The following is a 19605-nucleotide window of genomic DNA, read 5'->3' as shown; positions in this document are numbered from 1 at the left end:
ACACCTTTGGAATAAGAAAGTGAAAAAAAGCGGCAAAGAACAGGAGTAAGTTCAGGAGCACAGGTTTTGAGAACAAGTGGAGAAATACCATCGGGACCTGGAGCTTTCTTATCATCAAGATTCGTCAAAATCCTTCTGACATCCTTTTGACTTGAGAATGATGGGGAGTGTATTACCAACATCATTAATACATGAGCTGGAAGAAAAATGGGATGCTAGCAGGTCAGCTTTATCCTTGGCTGAAATGACAACAGATCCAACTTGTTTGGACAGAGGTGGGAGCAGAGATGGGCAAAAGTTGCGGCCAATAGCTTTGGCAAGAGACCAGAAAGCTCGGCTACCATTAGGGCAAGAAGCAAGTTTTTTACTCTTAGCCTGTTCAAACTCTAGTTTGGACTGATTAATAACTGCTTTACAATTGTCGCGAGCTTTGGTGTAGGCAGAAAATGACACTGAAGAATTAGAAACAAGCCAATTACGATATGCAACGCTCTTCTCTTGAACAGCCCTAGCATATTTATTGGAAAACCAAGGTTTAGATAAAGGATGAGATTTTAAAGTGGAGTGTGGAATAAACGATTCCATTCCTGCAAGAATAATTTCACTGACACGATCTGAGCAAACGTTGACATCAGAAGTTTTAAAACAGTAATCCGACCAAGGAAAAGAAGAAAAGAAATCTCGCAGGTCATCCCATTTTGCACTCTTGTAATGCCAAATAATATGAGGTTGGGAATAGCCATGAGATAAAGGCTCCATTGGAGAAGAGACAATCACCAAGTTGTGATCTGAGGTGCCTAAAGGACCTCTCACTTTGACCGTGTACTTAGAAGGATTGTTTGTGAAAAAAAGATCAAGCGTGTTGGCTGTATGGTTGGGATTATCCTGTATTCTTGTAGGTAAATGAACAATTTGTGCAAGGTCATTAGTAATTGCAAAAGCCTCAGCATCTCGACCAACTGGGTCAGTGTGACTAGAAAACGGAAGCCAGCTGGAGTTGTGAACATTAAAATCACCAAGGAAAATTACCTCACTGTTAGGAAAGTTGGACTGGGGAAAGTCAAGTTGCAAAGAGAGGAAGTCAAAGAGCTCCAAGTGATTAGTGGAGTTGGGAGAACGGTAGAGACAACAGATGAATTTGACACAATGAGGTAGAGAGATTTTAAGCCTTAGAAGATCGAAAAGAGGAGATTCCAAAATACCAAGTCTCTGACAGGGAATATCGGAATGGACATATGCACAAGTATCACCTTTGAGGCGAAAGGAATCATACAGCAAATAATTTGGTCAACTGAGATGAGCAGTAGTTGAATCATCTGATAACTGAGATTCGGTCAGAAAAAGTACATGGATTTTGGCAGACTGCAAGTGGAAATGGACATCATTGAGATTAGAATTGAGACCACATATATTTGTGAAATGAATTAGGAAGTGTTTGGGAGGTTTAGATCTTTTCGCAGATAAGCTTATTCTATTAGTTTGACAATTCATGGTGTATTGAATAGTAAGAAAAAGTGGGTGGGACATGCTGTATGAAGTAATGAAATTTTTGGATATGGCATACACATGGTAAGAATATACTCAGATCTTTGACATAACGTGGCCTCGACAATGCCCCCCGCATACACACTAATCGGACTCCCTCCAGTCACTATCTGGCAGAGTAGAGATAGCAAGATTATACACTAGCTGATCCAGAAGCCTCTTAGAGAGTTTTTACTAACTCTCTAATAACCTCTTTTAGAGAGGTAATTAGAGAGTTAGTACACCGGACCGAACCTCTTCAGGTTCGGTCTGGTGTATTAACTATCGGTCGGCCTGCCTGCCTGCCAACACCGTTTTAGAGCTGTACCCTCGAAATGTACGGAAGATTGGATCTCACCACGATGTTCATCATAACCTCAAAAGGCATCAATCATACTGCATGATGGAAGAGATGGGGAAGGGTTGACTGGAACTTAGCTCTAGAGACTAAACATGGGTTCCACCACTTCAAGTCTCCAATAAGCAAAGTAGTGGTATTGCACCAGTTGATGAGAGTCATCTACCACCTAGTACTGCCTGGTAACACAGAGGGGCGGCATTCCTCCCTGTGGTGTGGGTGCAGCTTACTAACAGTCCCACCATCGTGAAGGTGCAAGCAGAGGATTTGGCTGTCACACCGGACTTCACCGAAATTGGGTCCTCTTGACTTGAGTGTCACCTGAATATCAGTTTCATCAGCGTTTTAGACTCCCAGGTAGCAAGTACAGCTTGTCTGGCATATCTGAGAGAATGTCTGTGACAACCTCAAGGACCAACCACAAGGACCCTTGTTCTTCCCCCCCCCCAAACATTTTTGCAAAAAATACTGGCAAAAATGTTTGCATCACCTTTGTTTAAATGTATCCTGTCTCTACAAAACAGATTCCTTCTACCTATAAGTGCGGGCCAAGCTGATAGAAATTTCCCCCAAAAGCATTGCAGAGTCCTTCAGGTCTTGAGTTAATCCACAAGGCTTTCAGCATATAAACCCTGCTATCGTGCCTGGGCAGAATTGCAGACACATAAACATTGTGACTTAACTCGCGACATTTCTTCAGCATGGTCCCATATTTGTCTAACAAATCATCAGATCGTGTATGCTTAATATCATTAGTTCTCACACGAATAATAATATTCTCTTTACCCCCCCCCCCCTTAAAATCTCTCAGTCTGTTGGTGACATCATTAATAGTTGCTCCCTTCAGATATACCCTGGTTCTAGTCCACCTGTCCTAATTACAAAAAATATTTCCTGTTTCCCTGACAATGAAGTCTCCTAATAGAACTAAGTCCTTTTAAACCGAAGTAGTTAGCACTTGGTTATTCTGTTCTATGACCCGAATTGGGAGTGCATCACTTGGTAGGTTGCTAGAGTCTTGAGTCCCTGATGAGCTCCCAGTTTCATTATCCTCGAGGGCAAGCACCCGTTTTTTCAGTGACTCAAATTGTTCTAGCAATGCATCAAATTGTAACTTAAGATCGGTGGACTCCTTACAGTAGTGACAAAGAAAAGAATCTCCAAGCGAGCTAGGATTATCTACTAGGTCGACCTTGGAATTACATGTCACAGGTTCTGCAAAGGATAAAATCATGACTCACCCAGAAATTGCCATCACCTATTTCCATATGAGTCATGGTACCCTCTGATGAAGTGTTCAAGGCAGATCTTGTAATAAACATTATGAAATTTACTAATTATCAATAAAACAAACTTTCAAAAATTTATATTTATAATATAAAAAAATAAATCAAACTATTACGAGGAAAAAAACTTATTAAAATAAACTTTACAATATACTAAAAAACTTTTGAAATCCTACTATACTTCACTAATCCTGCTTTAATCCCCTCTTGTCTATGCTTCTCTAATGCTATGAAGAGCTGTAATAGGTATGTCTGCTCGCGATTCCCTAAGGCATTTTTCAGTACTGCAGGAACTTTATTTAATTGGGCACGATCACATTGTAGTGACCCTGTAGAAAGGGAGGTTGAGTTTGTCAGAATCAGAACTGCCTTATCTAAATGTGGTTGCTCTACTCATGTTCTGGACAGACTCCAGATAGTTGACAATGTCAGTTTGTCATGTGAATCAGGGTAACAATCTGGTTGCCACTGCCTCCATTCCCCACTATCCATGTGTGTCTGCACACTTTGCCAGGGTGCTGTGCTGATACTGTATTGGTTGCATTCAATTCCCTGGCAGGAAATTGCAATCAATTTTATCCAAGGTTAAACTGGTTATTCTACTTTTGCATACTGTGAATGTTGTATATTGGATTACTTGCCCGGATTGTGGGTGTGTTATGTCAGTCAAACCCAACACAGATTGGGCAATTGTATTAACAAGCACATTGTGCTGATTTTGACAGTTCAGCCATCTCTGATCATTACTGATGTGAGCACCATTTCAACTATAATTCCCTTTCCATCATTGAAATAATAGATTGGCTAATAATTTTCACTATCTCTCATGGATCGAGGCCCTCCATATAGCTGTGGCTTGTTCCACCATCAATCATAATGTTGGAACCTGTATACATCCTATTATGGAGGCTGTCATTTTACAACGTAACGAGCCTGGGAACCTAAAGGTCGCGGGTTTGATTCCCGCCTCGGGCTTGGATCAAAGTACTGCAAAAACCTTGGGAGGTGCATTATGGCCACAGAAGCCTATGTGGCAACAACTACCAAAAAAAAAAAACAACGTGACGAGGTGGTGACCTAACAACTTTCCTAATGTGTGTCTGGCAGTTAATGTCCTCTTCCGTTATTCCTGCCTTCCCTTCTTTCTTTTCTTTTCTTCACCAGGTGTGGTCCACACCTGGGTACCTGTACACTTGTGCAAGGCTACTTTTCTGTATTATGGTTGACCTGCTGCCGTAAGCTTCAGTAAGTTGACAAAGAGGCTCTTCACCTCAAAAGCTACTCACCCCATTTGCTTGATTTTATGTTTTTAATCCAACTTTGTATTTAATGTTTTTAATTAATTTGTTTGTTTTTTTAATTAATTTTTAATTATATATTTTTGTTTCAATAAACTTGTGGTTTTTATTTTATTTTATTAGTTATCGGTTGAGGCAGTATTGTTTTAGTATGTTTAACCCTGACACTTGAGGCCTTTCCTCTAAAATCAATAATTGTGAAATGAAAGGCAAAAGAGAAGGTTTAATTTCATAAAAAAAAAGTACAATGCAAAACAATGGAGTGTTCTTTCTGTAATTAGCAAGATCAGACTTGCAGAGTATATGCAAAATGCATTCTCTATGATCGATAATGAAAAGTTATGGCCAGTACCCTTGAGAGTAAGTGTCATACTGGAAAAAACTTCTTTTTAATTAGTGTACCTAGTTAAGTGGTGTAAAACATCTGTCTTTTGTAAAATAGATGTGTACAAATAAAATGTTTGTAAAAAAAAATTGTATCATTTAAAAATGTCTCCATCATGAAAATGCCAAAAAATGGTCACTTTACACTTGTGAAGTGCAGACAGCAGGCAGTGTTATAGCGAGCATTCACATTTGGGGGCGAGGGCCCTCTATGACTGCTGACATCATAGGGTGAGGAAGGTACCTACACCAAAAATGGGTTTTGGAGGGTAAGAAAGGGGTGAGGAGAACTACCTGATTACCAGGTAGTTCTTCTCATGTTCACAAAAATTGTCAGGGGAGGGGAAGGGAAGGGCTGTGGGCTTGTGAATGCTGCAGTCAAAGCAAGAAAAGGGTGAAGGGCCTTGGATCTTTCTTTGTTCTGCTTTAACATATAGGACTTCAGAGTCATAAAGCTTTTCTTAAACTTTCCACAAGGGCTCACAGACCAGCCCAGCAAGTAATAGGCCACAGACTGATGATTGAGAAATGCTGATCTAGAGCATATGTCAAAACAGAACATCACTCTGGAATTTCATTTGCTTGCAAGGGGCAGCACATGTCCTATGTGTGTGTGTGAGAGAGACTAACTTATATAATTTTATTTGCAGTTTTTGTTTAGTGTTCATCTTCCTAATGTAATGTTGGTATACTTTTTAGGTCAGTGTGCCAGAATGCAAAAAAGTGTTTTACTGATAATGTAGAATGTAGAACCATTCATTCTTTAGCCTGGGATACAGTAGGGAAAAGGTAAGCTTGAGGAGGCATTATGTATAAACTACTTGTTCAAATAAATGGATTTGAAAAATGGCTTGGTATTCTGATCATTTTGATATTTTACAACATGTAGTAAAATATCAAAATCTCCCCCCCCCCCCCCAGTGAGAAAGATATTTATATTTAAATTTCTTAATCTGTATATTTCTAATTGTTTTTTTTAAACACATTGCAGGTGTATCACCTGTAATGTGTTTAAAATACTTCTCTGATGTCATTAGAATAAACATGAAAAATAGTCCATTTTAAAAACCTGGTGATAAACATTTCTTGGTAAAATTATAAATTCTAATTTAAAATATGAACAAAAATTTACTGACAAATATGAGATAAAAACAAATGCAATATAATTGTGAACAAAGTTAAAAAGATATGATATTATTAAAAATTATATTTAATTATTGTTATAATAGTTATTTATTTAAAACAAGTAACCTAGATTTAATGTTTACAATTTATTTAAAACAAGTAACCTCGATTTAATGTTTACACCGCTTTATAATGCTGAAGATGATTAGTCATGAAATAAAGTTTATGCTAAAAACATATGAATGATATATGCAAGGTATGATTTAAGTAGTAATGATTAGGACATTATCAGACCCTTGATCACCCAGGGTTGTAAATTGTGGTATAGTAGATAACTATGCCATTACTAGGCCTAGGAGTGTCAAGTTCTGAAAACAGGTTTTAATGACCAGGCTTAAGCTCATTTGATTGTTTCAAAAAGTTTAAGAAACTATTAAAGCCAAATTGTACTGATTATTTAAATCCAGGAGGAATAATCTCTAATCTGTTCTGAATTTTAGATAAAATAGTGTTCAAATATGGAGCCACTTTTTAAGCTTTAGATAAGACATAAGAGAACTGTTTAAGAATTTACTTTATTATTTTAAACTTAAATTTTAAGCCTTGTGTATTCCTTCTTGGAGCTAATCGTTTAAAGTGATACCTGTTTAGCTAAATATATTAGCATTTATTATTGTAGATGTAAATTCCATGTCTTAATGTGTACTTAATTACTCTATTTTGTATTCTTTTTGATTTTATGTTCCATATGGGGGGGTCCCTTTTTTATCCCTTTTATCCCTTTTTTGTTAGCGCATCGGCTTCTGTGGCCATAATGCACCTCCCAAAGTTTTTGCATTTTACTCTGATCCAAGCCTGAGGTGGGATTCAAACCTGCGACTTTTGGGTTGCCAGGCAGGCATTTTGCCCACCTGGCTAGCCCGGTTGGCCCCATATGGGGTATGTGAATTCTAATGCTGGAGGGATAACATAAGTAAATAAGTTAAAGTATATTAGTGAGCATAGTTATTTACAGAAGGTTCCAGTTGCTTGATAAAATCTAATTTTCTCTATGTTTATAATGATATTATTTACGTATTTTAATTATTCCATTAATCAAATCTTAACTCAACTTTAATAAGATTTGAGTAATGGAATAATTAAAGTGATTATTTGTTTTTCTAGAGTTGGTAAATGTTATGTTATGATATTTCATGTTTTTTATAAATTATTTTCTCTCTTCCCAAATGCATGAAAAAATCTGTGAAAAAATGAATTTAAATGTAGTCAGGAAACTATTCATATAAAAAAATTCTATAAAACACACACCATATCGATTAAATATAAATAAAAATTTATTTACAGTTAAAATACAAAATACTATGCACAAATTAAAATCTTTACAATGTTAAAATTGAAAAAAGATGTATATAAATTTCTTTCTGCTGTCTTCAGCCAGACACTTCCCTGACAATAAATATTTATAAACTTCATAGTTCATGAAAGGATATTGAACAAATAGATAATCCATCAGCACAACACAGCAGTTTGATGTATTCTATCAGTGTTTCAGAAAATCCATAAGGGGTATGTGAATTTTAATGTTGGAGGGATAACATAAGTAAATAAGTTTATTTATAGAATCCTAAATATGAGAGTTGGTTTATGCATGGTTACTGCACATACATTATTACTACTACCCAGATAGTATGAATGCATCGTATAATTATATCTCATATTGTGAATACCTTCACAACACGAGAAGGTATTGAAGGAATTATTACTGCACAAGACATTAGTGTTGACAAAGCAATTTGATGTATTCCATCAGTATTTCAGAAAATCCCATAAATATGAGAGTTAGTTTATTAGCATTAGCATTAGTAGAGGCATATGGTGCAAGAAAGCAAGCTTATGCAGCATCAGCCCAAAAAAAAAAAAAAAACCACTCCCATTTCATCCTTCCATTCATTCAAAATCCAGCTGAGTCTTAAATTTATTAGGCTATCAACTTCCACATCAAGGGATGGAAGCCTGTTCCACCAACCAACTACCTGCTGGCTAATGGCAAATTTCTGCACATCTATCCTACATCTGTCTTTCCTCAATTTGAATTTATGCCCTCTCAGGTGATTTTTCTGAGTAAGAGGAAGAATTCCATCAGCATTGAGCATGCTCAAACCATTCAAGGCTTTATACACCTGTATCAGATCACCTTGCTGGTGCCTAGTCTCCAGACACTAATTTGCAAAACTTAAGCCTTTCTTCGTAAGAGCAACCATTTGTTCCATTCACTACTCTTGTTGCCCTTCTCTGTACTCATTCCATCAGCTCTACATCCTTCTTGAAATGAGGCCTCCAGACCTGTATACAGTACTCAAGGTGTGGCCTGACCATTGCCTTATACAAGGGAATAATCACCTCCTTTTTCAATTTTATCCCTGCTAAAAAAATTCCTGTATGTCATTGACAAGACATCATGAGCTACTCTTGCAGCCCGTCTGCAGTGCTCAGAGAACTTCATATCTGCCTGCACAATTACCCCCAGGTCCTTTTCATTCTCTACCACTATCAGTGTAGTACCACAGAGTTGATACGTTGCTCTGGGGTTACTGCTTCCCATATGTAGTACTTTACATTTGTCAATGTTAAACTTCATTTGCCACCTCTCAGCCCATCTGCTCAATCTTTCCAGATCCTGCTGCTGCAGCAGCATACTGTCAGTAGTGTTCTTAACAACCCTGCCAACCTTTGTATCGTCTAGAAATTTGGACATTAAGCTTGATATACCATCATCAATATCATTTATAAATACAGAAAACAACAATGGACCCAACACCGAACCCTGAGGGACGCCACTAATAACATTAGTCCCCGATGAGCAGTGTCCATTGATTACCACTCTCTGTTTTCTCCCCTTTATCCATAGCAGCAATTTGCCACACTGCTCCAATTTGTGCAGCAGTCTTCTATGTGCAACAGTATCAAAAGCCTTTCTAAGATCCAAATATATAATATCAAAGTTATTCCCTGCATCCAGTTCTTTTGTGACTGCATCATAGTATCCAATCAAATTGGTCAGGCAAGACTTTCCCTTAACAAAACCATGCTGTGTCCAAGCTGTAACTGAAGTCTTGTCTAGAGGATCCTACAGTGCTTCTTTAACCAGTGCCTCCATTAATTTTCCTGGAACAGAAGTTAAACTCACAGGTCTATAATTACTTGTGTCAGCATTTGATCCTCCTTTGTGATTTGGGGTCACATTTGCGCATCTCCAGTCTATGGATACCTCCCCTGAGTCCAAAGAAGCTCTCATAATTATGGCTAAGGGTTCGCTTACTTCCTTTGCTGCCTCCTTTAATATAACTGGATAGATCCCATCCACCCTGTGTGCCTTTTTTATGTTTATCCTCAACAATTTCTCATCCACTTTCCTCTCAGTTATTACAAAATCATCTAGCTCACTGCTAGAGTTTACTTCACCTCTGGCATTCCCTTTCCTGAATAACTCCTCATGTGTGAATGTAGATGCAAAATACTCGTTTAGTTTGTTAGCCACCTGAGTAGGATCCTCAACTGTTGAACCATCAATATCCAGTGGACCAATCTGATTCATCCCTTTCCTTCTAGAGTTTAGATAAGTAAAGAATTTTTTGCTGTTTTTCTTTGCATCCCTTGCCAAAGATTTCTCGTAATCTGCCTTCCCCTGCCTAATCTCCTTTGTGACTTGGTTACAGACCAGCTTATATCTATCATAGGCTTCCATGTCACCCATTAATTTATATGTATCCCATGCATTTTTCTTCTCTGCCATATGTCTTATTAGGGCGCCTCCGTAGCCAGATGGGCAGGAGCAACAGTGCGTGGCACACGTTTCTTGATTAGACTGGGGTTTGAGCCCGTGCCCACCAAATACAGAGGGTACGGAAAGGTCAGGTAATGACCACCGCATATCCCCATAGCAATATGGCCTTAGTTGCTAATGCTCCTAAAAACCAAACAACAAACAAACATGTCTCATTAGTTCATCTGACATTGATTTAGAACTAAACCTGGAACAATAGTTAAACCTGGAACATAGTTACTGCACGTACATTATTTCTACCACCCAGGTAGTATGGATGCATCGGTTAATTATATCTCATATTGTGAATACCTTCACAAAGAGTGGCAGAGGTGTAAGGTATGTTAGTGTCTAACGGCTCCTGGGATTTCTCCCATCTCCGCGGGTATACATTGTATCGGGCCAGAGATTTGAAGTATGTGGGGGTCATGTGCTGTATATTGTGTTGTGCCCTTTGTTCCTCCGGTCTATTAGCCGCCGAGCCCCTAGTGGGACCCGACGTTACCACACTGTGCCACGGGGAGGCTGACCGGGTGCACCACTGATGCTAGAGTACTCTGGCGGGTCCTGCCACCTACTTTCCTGGGATTTCAGTGGCTAGGACCAGATTTGAGAATGTGATGATCGCTGTTTCTTGAGCATCGGTTGTAATTTTAACAGAGCGTAGAGTTGTTCGCTGATAACTTGTTCTAGGGCCAAATAGGTCGGGTAATAATTTTGATGTATTTAGATTTAGACCTGTGGGGCATATATATATATATATATATATATATACACACACACACACACACACATATATATATATAAAAGGGAAAAAAAAAAACGTTGTGTAAGAGAAAAGTGAGGGAGGTAGGCAGAAGACTGGAGGGTAGGAAATAGAAGGGGCCGACGGGGAAGATGGCCCCTGATGACAGTGTGGCATGCCCAGTGCCTCACCAGAGAGAAGGAGTGGGGTGGACAAAAAAAAAAAATCATTGTGTAAGAGAAAAATAGGGGGGGGGTAAAAGGACAGATGGTAGGAAACAGAAGAAAGAAGCCAAAAAAAAGAGAGAGAGAGAGACCGACCCTGCAAGTGCAGGGTAGGTACAGCTAGCATGGCCAGTCAGTTGGAGCCGATACTTGGTGGAAATCCAGCAGTGTGAGTGCTGCTATGGTGGATGGGTCATGTTCAGGAAGGTCTAGTCCGGTGTCGTCACTGGGACTCCATTTGGCGAGTCTGTGTCGCATCCAGACTGAAGGCTGGTCCAGTAGTCCATGATAACGAATAGTGGGGTGGTCAAAACCGGGAGTCCAAGATATGATGGTCAAGTCCAGGGATCAATGGTAGGTCTCTTCTTGATGAGATGTGTCACGTCTGGTCAGGAGAAGTTGGTCCAGAAATCAATGATGAGGAATTTGTCAAGGCATGTGTGGACCTTGTCTTTGATTGCACTGCTAGTATTGTCCCAACCAAGTGGGGAGATCAGTTGACTACTTGAGATGTGAGCGATCAAGTTGGGTTCTGTACTCCGGATGGTTTGTTGGCCAAGTCTTGTGTAAGTTGGTCCAAGGCGTTAGCATCCATGGCTCAGTGATGCGCAGCAACAGTTGGCAGTCATGGTTGTTATGACCTATTGATTTGGATGCTAAGGTGGTGGTAGCTTAGTGAAATCTGGTCCTGCTATAATGTACACGAGGAAAGATTTGTAACCTGTTGATATGTCGGTTCGTTGAATACTGGGTGAGGGGGTGTTCGTGAACTAGCTCACATATTCTGTGGTAGTACGCTGTATGTCTGTGGGGGGGGTTGTCACCCAACTCGTATGAACTTGGTCGCAAGCCCCCGACAATGTGTTAGAATTCGCATGAACGTGTCTTGACCTATCCGATAATGTTTGCAACTTATTAACGTGTCTGTTTTTTTATTTCTGAGGCCTGTGCTTCCCATCGCAAATCTATGGAGGTCTTCAATACAGACCAATCGTTCGGATGTAGATAATTTTTTAATTTATCGCGAAGCTTCCTAACCTGGGAAAGGTATTTTTGTTTATTCGAATATCGAGATTTTAAAGCAAGCTTAACAATATTACGCGATGTCGCCAGTGTTAGTTGTTTTATGCCTGAAATTTTTTTATTTAAATTCACCCTGGCAAACTTCGGAACGATGTGTTTTGAAGGCAATATTTTAGAAAAGAAATATGGTAACTTTGGGCCGAGTACCTTAGTGTAGATTTAATGTAATTTTGCACCAAGCTATTCAAAAAATCTCCCATAATTGTGTGTATCAATTAAGTATTTTGGCCTCGTTAAATAATGTAACTTTGGGCCGAGTACCTTAGTGTAATTTTGCACCAAGCCATTCAAAAAATCTCCCATAATTGTGTGTATCAATTAAGTATTTTGGCCTCATTAAATAAAAAAGTATGTTTTTCATTAATGGCACGAAAGGCTAATTCTGACGCTGCTGAACGAGAAGCACGAACTGAGGCTTCATGTTGATTTACATGAATATTAAGAGAAAATTGCGTCGAACCTTGGTAAGACGAGTCGCAATCACCGTAAGAAATGTTGTATACCAGATCATTAATTTGTTTAATTTATCGATCAAATTAATTTTATAAACTCTTATTGACTATTTCATTCACTTCCTGTCTCTCCAGTAGTAAACAATCAATACACACAACTATGGGAGATTTTTCTATTCTACAACTGTCTTTCCTCAGCTTGAATCCGTGCCCCCTCAGGTTCTTAACTGAGCAAGAGAAAGAATCCCATCAGCATTCAGCTTGCTCAACCCATTCAAGGCATTATACACCTCAATCGGATCAACTTGCAGGTGCCTACTATCCAGGTGCTGCAATTTGCAGAACTTAAGCCTTTCTTGGTAAGAGCACCCTTTGTTCCCCTTACCAATCTTGTTGCCCTTCTCTGTACACGCTCAAGCAAATCTACATCCTTCCTAAAATGAGGCCTCCAGACCTGTGCACAGTACTCTAGGTGTGGCCTGACCATTGCCTTGTATAACTGGATAATTACCTCCCTGCTAGCAAAATTCCTATATATCATTGACGAGACTCCATGACCTGCCCTGTCAGCCCTTCTGCACTGCTCAGCAAACTTCATATGGTCCTTGAGGTTGTCACAGACATTCTCTCAGATATACCAGACAAGCTGTACTTGCTACCTGGGAGTCTAAAACGGTGATGGAACTGATATTCGGGTGACACTCAAGTCAAGTGGACCCAATTTCGACGAAGTCCGGACGGTCTGTGACAGCCAAATCCTCTGCTTGCATCTTCACGATGGTGGGACTGTTAGTAATCCTGGGTATAACCTCCATGCACAAGTACATGGTGGGTGACTACCCAGGTGTGAACCAATGTAAGCTGGGGTCAAGGTGTGGTGCCCACACCACATGGAGGAATTCCGCCCGTCTATGTTACCAGGCAGTACTAGGTGGCAGATGACTCTCATCAACTGGTGCAATTCCACCACTTTGCTTATTGGAGGCTTGAAGTGGTGGAACCCATGTTTAGTCTCTAGAGCTACGTTCCGGTCAACCCTTCCCTATCTCTTCCATCATGAAGTATGATTGATGACTTTTGAGGTTATGATGAACATCGTGATGAAATCCAATATTCCTTACATTTCGAGGGTACAGTTCTAAGACAGTGTTCGCAGGCTGGCCGCTAGTTAGTACGCCGGACCGAACCTATTGGTAACTCTCTAGGAGGCTTCCGGATCAGCTAGTGTATAATCATGCTACCTGTACTCTGCCAAATAATGACTGGAAGGAGCCCGAGTAGTGTGTATGCAGGGAGCATTGTCAAGGCCACATTAGGTCAAGGATCTGGGTATATCCTTACCATGTGTCCGCCATATCCAAAAATTTTATTACTTCATACAGCATGTCCCACCCACTTTTTCTTACTATTCAATACACCATGAATTGTCAAACTAATAGAGCAAAAAGATCTAAACCTGCGAAAAGATCTAAACCTCCCAAGCACTTCCTAATTCATTTCACAAATATAAGTGGTCTCAATTCTAACCTCAACGATGTCCATTTCCACTTGCAGTCTGCCAAACCCTATGTACTTTTTCTGACAGAATCTCAGTTATCGGTTGATTCAACTACTGCTCATCTCAGATGCCCAAATTATTCGCTGTACGATTCCTTTCACCTCAAAGGTGGTACTTGTGCATATGTCCGTTCTGATATTCCCTGTCAGAGACTTGGCAATTTGGAATTTCCTCTATTAGATCTTCTCTGGCTTAAAATCTCTCTATCTCATTGTGTCAAATTCATCTGTTGTCTCTACCGTTCTCCCAACTCCACTAATCACTTGTAGCTCTTTGACTTCCTCTCTTTGCAACTTGACTTTCTCCAGTCCAACTTTCCTAACAGTGAAGTAATTTTCCTAAGTGATTTTAATGTTCACAACTCTAGCTGGCTTCCGTTTTCTAGTCACACCGACCCAGCAGGTCGAGATGCTGAGGCTTTTGCAATTACTAATGACCTAGCACAGATTTTTCATTTACCTACAAGAATACCGGACAATCCCAATCATACAGCCAATACACTTGATCTTTTTCTCACAAACAACCCTTCTAAGTACACAGTCGAAGTGTACTTAGATTTGTCCACCCTAAAAGAGGGAGCAAATAACACGAGTAAGTTCGGGAGCACAGGTTTTGAGAACAAGTGGAGAAATACCATCAGGACCTGGAGCTTTCTTAGCATCAAGATTCGTTAAAATCCTTCTGATATCCTTTTGACGGAAAACCAAAGGGGGCATTGAATGGAGCACGTTGGGAATTGTGGGTGTTTTACCAAGATCATTAATACAAGAGTTGGAAGAAAAATGGGATGCTAGCAGGTCAGCTTTATCCTTAGCCGAAGTGACAACAGAACCATCTGGTTTTGACAGAGGTGGGAGCAGAGATGGGCAAAAGTTGTGGCCAATATCTTTGGCAAGAGACCAGAATGCTCTGCTACCATTAGGGCAAGAAGCAAGTTTTCTGCTCTTGGCAGAAGTGTACTTTGATTACTGTTTCAAAACTTCTGATGTCAACGTTTGCTCAGATCGTGTCAGTGAAATTATTCTTGAAGGAATGGAATCCTTTATCCCACACTCTACTTTAAAATCTCGTCCTTTATCCAAACCGTGGTTTTCCAATAAATGTGCTAAAGCTGTTCAAGAGAAGAATGTTGCATATTGTAATTGGCTTGTTTCTAATTCTTCAGTTTCAATTTCTGCCTACACCAAAGCTCGCAACAATTGTAAAGCAGTTATTAATCAGTCCAAACTCTAGTTTGGACTGACTAAGAGTAGAAAACTTGCTTCTTGCCCTAATGGTAGCCGAGCATTTTGGTCTCTTGCCAAAGCTATTGGCCGCAACTTTTGCCCATCTCTGCTCTCACCTCTGTCCAAACCAGATGTTTCTCTTGTCACTTCAGCCAACGATAAAGCTGACCTGCTAGCATCCCATTTTTCTTCCAGCTCATGTATTAATGATCTTGGTAAAACACCTCCCACCATTCCCATCACGCTCCATTCAATTCCTCCTGTGGTCTTCCGTCAAAAGGATATCAGAAGGATTTTGATGAATCTTGATGCTAAGAAAGCTCCAGGTCCTGATGGTATTTCTCCACTTGTTCTCTAAACCTGTGCTCCTGAACTTACTCCTATTCTTTGCCGCCTGTTTTCACTTTCTTATTCCAAAGGTGTTTTTCCTTCTGCTTGGAAATTTGCTCATATCCAGCCAGTTCCTAAAAAGGGTGACAAATCCCTCCCATCCAATTATCGTCCCATTGCAATCACTTCTACTCTTTCTAAAGTAATGGAGAAATCAATTAACCGCCAACTCTTAAACTACCTAGAAACCTTCCGTCTGATCAACGATCGCCAGTATGGATTCCGTCAGTGTCGATCCACTGGTGATATTCTGGCTTATGTTACCCATTTATGGACTAATTCAATGGAAAGGTTCGGTGAAACACAAGTAGTTGCTCTTGACATCTCAAAGGCTTTTGATCGTGTTTGGCATAAAGTTCTTCTAAACAAGCTTCCATCTTATGGTTTGCCAACTGTTTTTAGTAATTGGTTATCCAGTTTTCTCTCTGATCACTCGCTGAGGGTGATGATAGATGGCTCTCTGTCTTCTAACTTCTCCACTAATGCCGGTGTCCCCCAAGGTTCAGTTCTTTCCCCCACTCTTTTCCTCTTTTATATTAATGACCTTCTTCCATTGATTGGAAATCCTATCCATAGTTTTGCCGATGATAGCACATTGCATTCCACTTTCGATTTTGAGAAACCTTGTCCTGCTCAATCAGTTTCAACTTCTCGAAAATCTGCTACCAATTCCTTAAATGCCGATCTTCAGGTAATTCTCCAGTGGGGCAGAGACAACTTAGTTGATTTCAACCCTTCTAAAATTCAGTCTTGTCTTATATCTCGCAAAAAGGATTCTTCTGCTCCTATGCTTATCTTTGGTGACACTCCGATTTCTAGGCAAAATTATATATTTCTTTTGGGGATTACTCTGACTTCTAATCTCTTTTGGCACAAGCACATTACAAATATTGCTTCCTTTGCATCTAAAAAACTTGGTTTTTTCTTTTGCTCTTGGCGTTACTTTTCTTCCAAACAGCTGCTCACTCTGTATAAATCGCAAATCCGCGCCGCCATGGAATATTGTTCCCACATCTGGGGTTGTGCCACAAAACCTCTCTCAGGCTTCTTGATTCCATTCAGAAGAGGGCAGTTAGGTTAATTAATGATTCATCTCTAACAGAGTCCCTCCATTCGCTGTCTCATTGACGTACTGTTTCTGCTGCATGCCTCTTCTACAGATACTTCCATGGGCACTGTTCTTCTGAATTGGCTTCTATAATTCCCGCTCTCTCTTTCAAAATAGTCCGAACACATGCCTCCACCAGCCAACATCCATTTACTGTCCAACTTCAAACCCACAGAACCAACTTTTCATCTTCCTCATGTATTCATTCAACTGCCGTTTTCTGGAACAACCTTCCTTCATACATATTTCCCGAAAATTACAATCTGCAGAAGTTCAAGTCCATTGTCAACAAATATCTTCTTTTGTCTTCTCAACCTCCTACCCAAACTAAGTACTATAGGTTCTAATATCTCTCGTGTTTGGGGTTCACAAAAAAAAAAAAAAAAAAGCACAATTACCCCCCAGGTCTTTTTGACTTCCTTGAATGTAGTACCACACAGTTGGTACTCTTGGGTTATTGCTACTCATGTGCAGTACTTTACATTTGTCAATGTTAAACTTCAGTTGCCATTTCTCAGCCTATTTTCCAAACTTATCTAGATCCAGTTGGAGTAGCATACTGTCTTCACTATCGTTAACAACCCTTCCAACCTTTGTATCATCTACAAATCTGGACGTTAAACCTGATATACCTTCATCAATATTATTGATAAATATACAAAACAGCAGTGGGCCTAACACCGAACCCTTGGAAACTCCATTAATAACATTTATCCACGAAGAGCGGTGTCCATTGATTACTACTCTCTGTTGTCTCCCATTCAACCATGCCTTTATCCATTGTAGCATCTTACCCTTAATGCCATACCTCTCCAATTTGTACAGTAGTCTTCCATGTGCAACTGTATCAAATGCTTTCCAAGTACAGTTAGTCCTTGTAAAGCACAATGGTTGTGTTCCAAAAACCCTCGTGCAATGTAAAATCATGCAATATAAATAACAGGTCCTATGGGAAAAATAGGGTTTTGTGCCGACCACCCAAGATTGAACACACATTTGCAACTAAAACATTACCAAACTCAATAAATAGTTGTAATAAAATACTTACATATTTTATTACAACTATTATGTAATAAAATATTACTAATGCTTTTGCTTCTATCGTAAGGAAACTTGTTCTTTGTTTGATCTTCTATCCAAACAGAAACAGCTGTTCCATCTCTTCCAATTCCTTGTGTCTTGATCTAATGGATTTTTATCATTAGCAAAGCTTATACATGATGCAAGCTTATATAGCATCAGCCAAAAAAAAACACACACTTTTAGTTGTTCCTGCTATGAAAGTTGTTTTTATTTTCTCTGCATGATTTCTAATTCTCGGAGTTGCCTCATTTATGCCTGTAGCACGTGCAATATCACTTGTTCTTTCATTTCACTCAAAACGTTTTACAATTTCATATTTTTTTCTCTATCAACAGAGGTAGACTGGCTATAAGCCTTACCGGGGAAACCCTGGTGGGCCAGAAGCCAGAAGACGATTGCGGCTTGTGCGATTTTGGTCTTAAACACTAGTATGAGGCCACTACAGATTTTCCCAGGTAAGAATTTTTGACCCAGTCTGCCTCTGTCTATTGATATTGCTTTTCTTTTTCTCTCTGAATCTGTAATATCTTGACCAGGATGCTTCCTTTTCACACCTTTTAAGTATTTTACTCATATTTAGGGAATAAAGCACAATTCCAAAATGAGGAGGCACGCTTGATATACATAAACAAAGCTGCGCACGTTTAGTAACTGAATAAAAAACACACATTAGAGGCAGAGACACACTGTTAACACCTCACTAGCTCACATTTTTGTAAAGCACATTTCTAGAGGTCACTACCATAAACAATAAAAACAATATCCATCTGAGTTTCTGCTAGGGGAATCAGTTATAAATGGATAGTAAATTAGATCTAATTGCATTTGGGATAATACGATAGCTGGAATTGTGTGGGTTTTTACGTTATTATGGTGAAACGTGTTTCGTCTTCACTGATAGGAAAAAAAACAAATACATTTTCAGAATCTTCTCGTCATTCCTATCATGTTGCGTTCAGTTGGGGTGATTCCGTGTTCGACTGCCATTTCTTGTAAACACAAAAGCAAATCGTGCATAAGCAAATTTGGTTCGTGTTATATACAATATCGTTCCCCTATTTATAAATCGTGTATGATTGAATTCGTGTAGTGTAAGCACGATTTTATACAAGGACTGACTGTATACGATATCAAAATTATTTTTGGCATTCAGTTCCTTTGTGACCACATCGTAGTATCCAATCAAATTGGTCAGACAAGACCTCCCTTTATCAAAACCATGCTGTGTCTTAACTATTACTGCAGTCTTGTCTAAATGATCCTGCAATGCTTCTTTAACCAGTGATTCCATTATTTTCCCTGGAATACAAGTTAAACTAACAAGTCTATAGTTACTTGTGTCAAATTTTGAACCTCCATTTTGATAATACATTTGCACATCTTTAGTCCATGGGGACCTCCCGTGATTCCAAAGCAGCTCTCATAATTATGGCTAAGGGTTTGATTACTACCTTTGCTGCCTCCTTTAATTTAACTGGGCAGATTATGTCCACCCCGGTGCCTTTTTTTTAACTTCAACAATTTCTCCTCCACTTTGCTCTCAGTCATTACAAAATCACTTAGCTCCCTGTTAGAGTTTAATAAACTTTTGGCACTCACCTCATTGAATAACTCCTCATGTGTGAATGTAGATGCAAAATACTCATTCAGTTTATCAGCTACCTTAGCATGATTATCAATAGTCAACCCATATATGTTAAGTGGTCCAATCTGATCCATCCCTTTCCTTCTGGAGTTTACGTAAGTAAAGAACTCTTTGCTGTTTTTCTTTGCATCCTTTACGAAGAATTTCTTATAATCTGCCTTCACCTGCCTAATCTCCTTTGTGACTTAATTACAGACTAGTTTATATCTGCCCTAGTTTTCTGTGTCACCTGATACTTTTTATGCATCCCATACATTTTTCTTCTCTTCCATGAGCCTCATTAGTTCATCTGA

The 19605-nt window shown here is 39.4% G+C and overlaps 1 protein-coding gene across 1 annotated transcript in view; it reads left to right on the top strand.

The window, feature by feature from the left end:
• Nucleotides 1-19605, top strand: part of LOC150086824 (F-box DNA helicase 1-like) — a 501907-nt gene that overhangs the window by 230730 nt on the left and 251572 nt on the right. The window contains exon 9 of the mRNA XM_090371598.1: nucleotides 5550-5639. Coding sequence (XP_090227724.1) covers nucleotides 5550-5639 — 90 coding nt within the window. The remainder of the gene's footprint in view (nucleotides 1-5549; nucleotides 5640-19605) is intronic.

The sequence above is a fragment of the Mastigoproctus giganteus genome, chromosome 4, assembly GCF_048544385.1.
Source record: "Mastigoproctus giganteus isolate SK-2022 chromosome 4, ASM4854438v1, whole genome shotgun sequence".
Taxonomy (NCBI): Eukaryota; Metazoa; Arthropoda; class Arachnida; order Uropygi; family Thelyphonidae; genus Mastigoproctus; species Mastigoproctus giganteus.
Note: the sequence above shows the minus strand (reverse complement) of the source record. Positions and strands in the feature narration are given on the sequence as shown.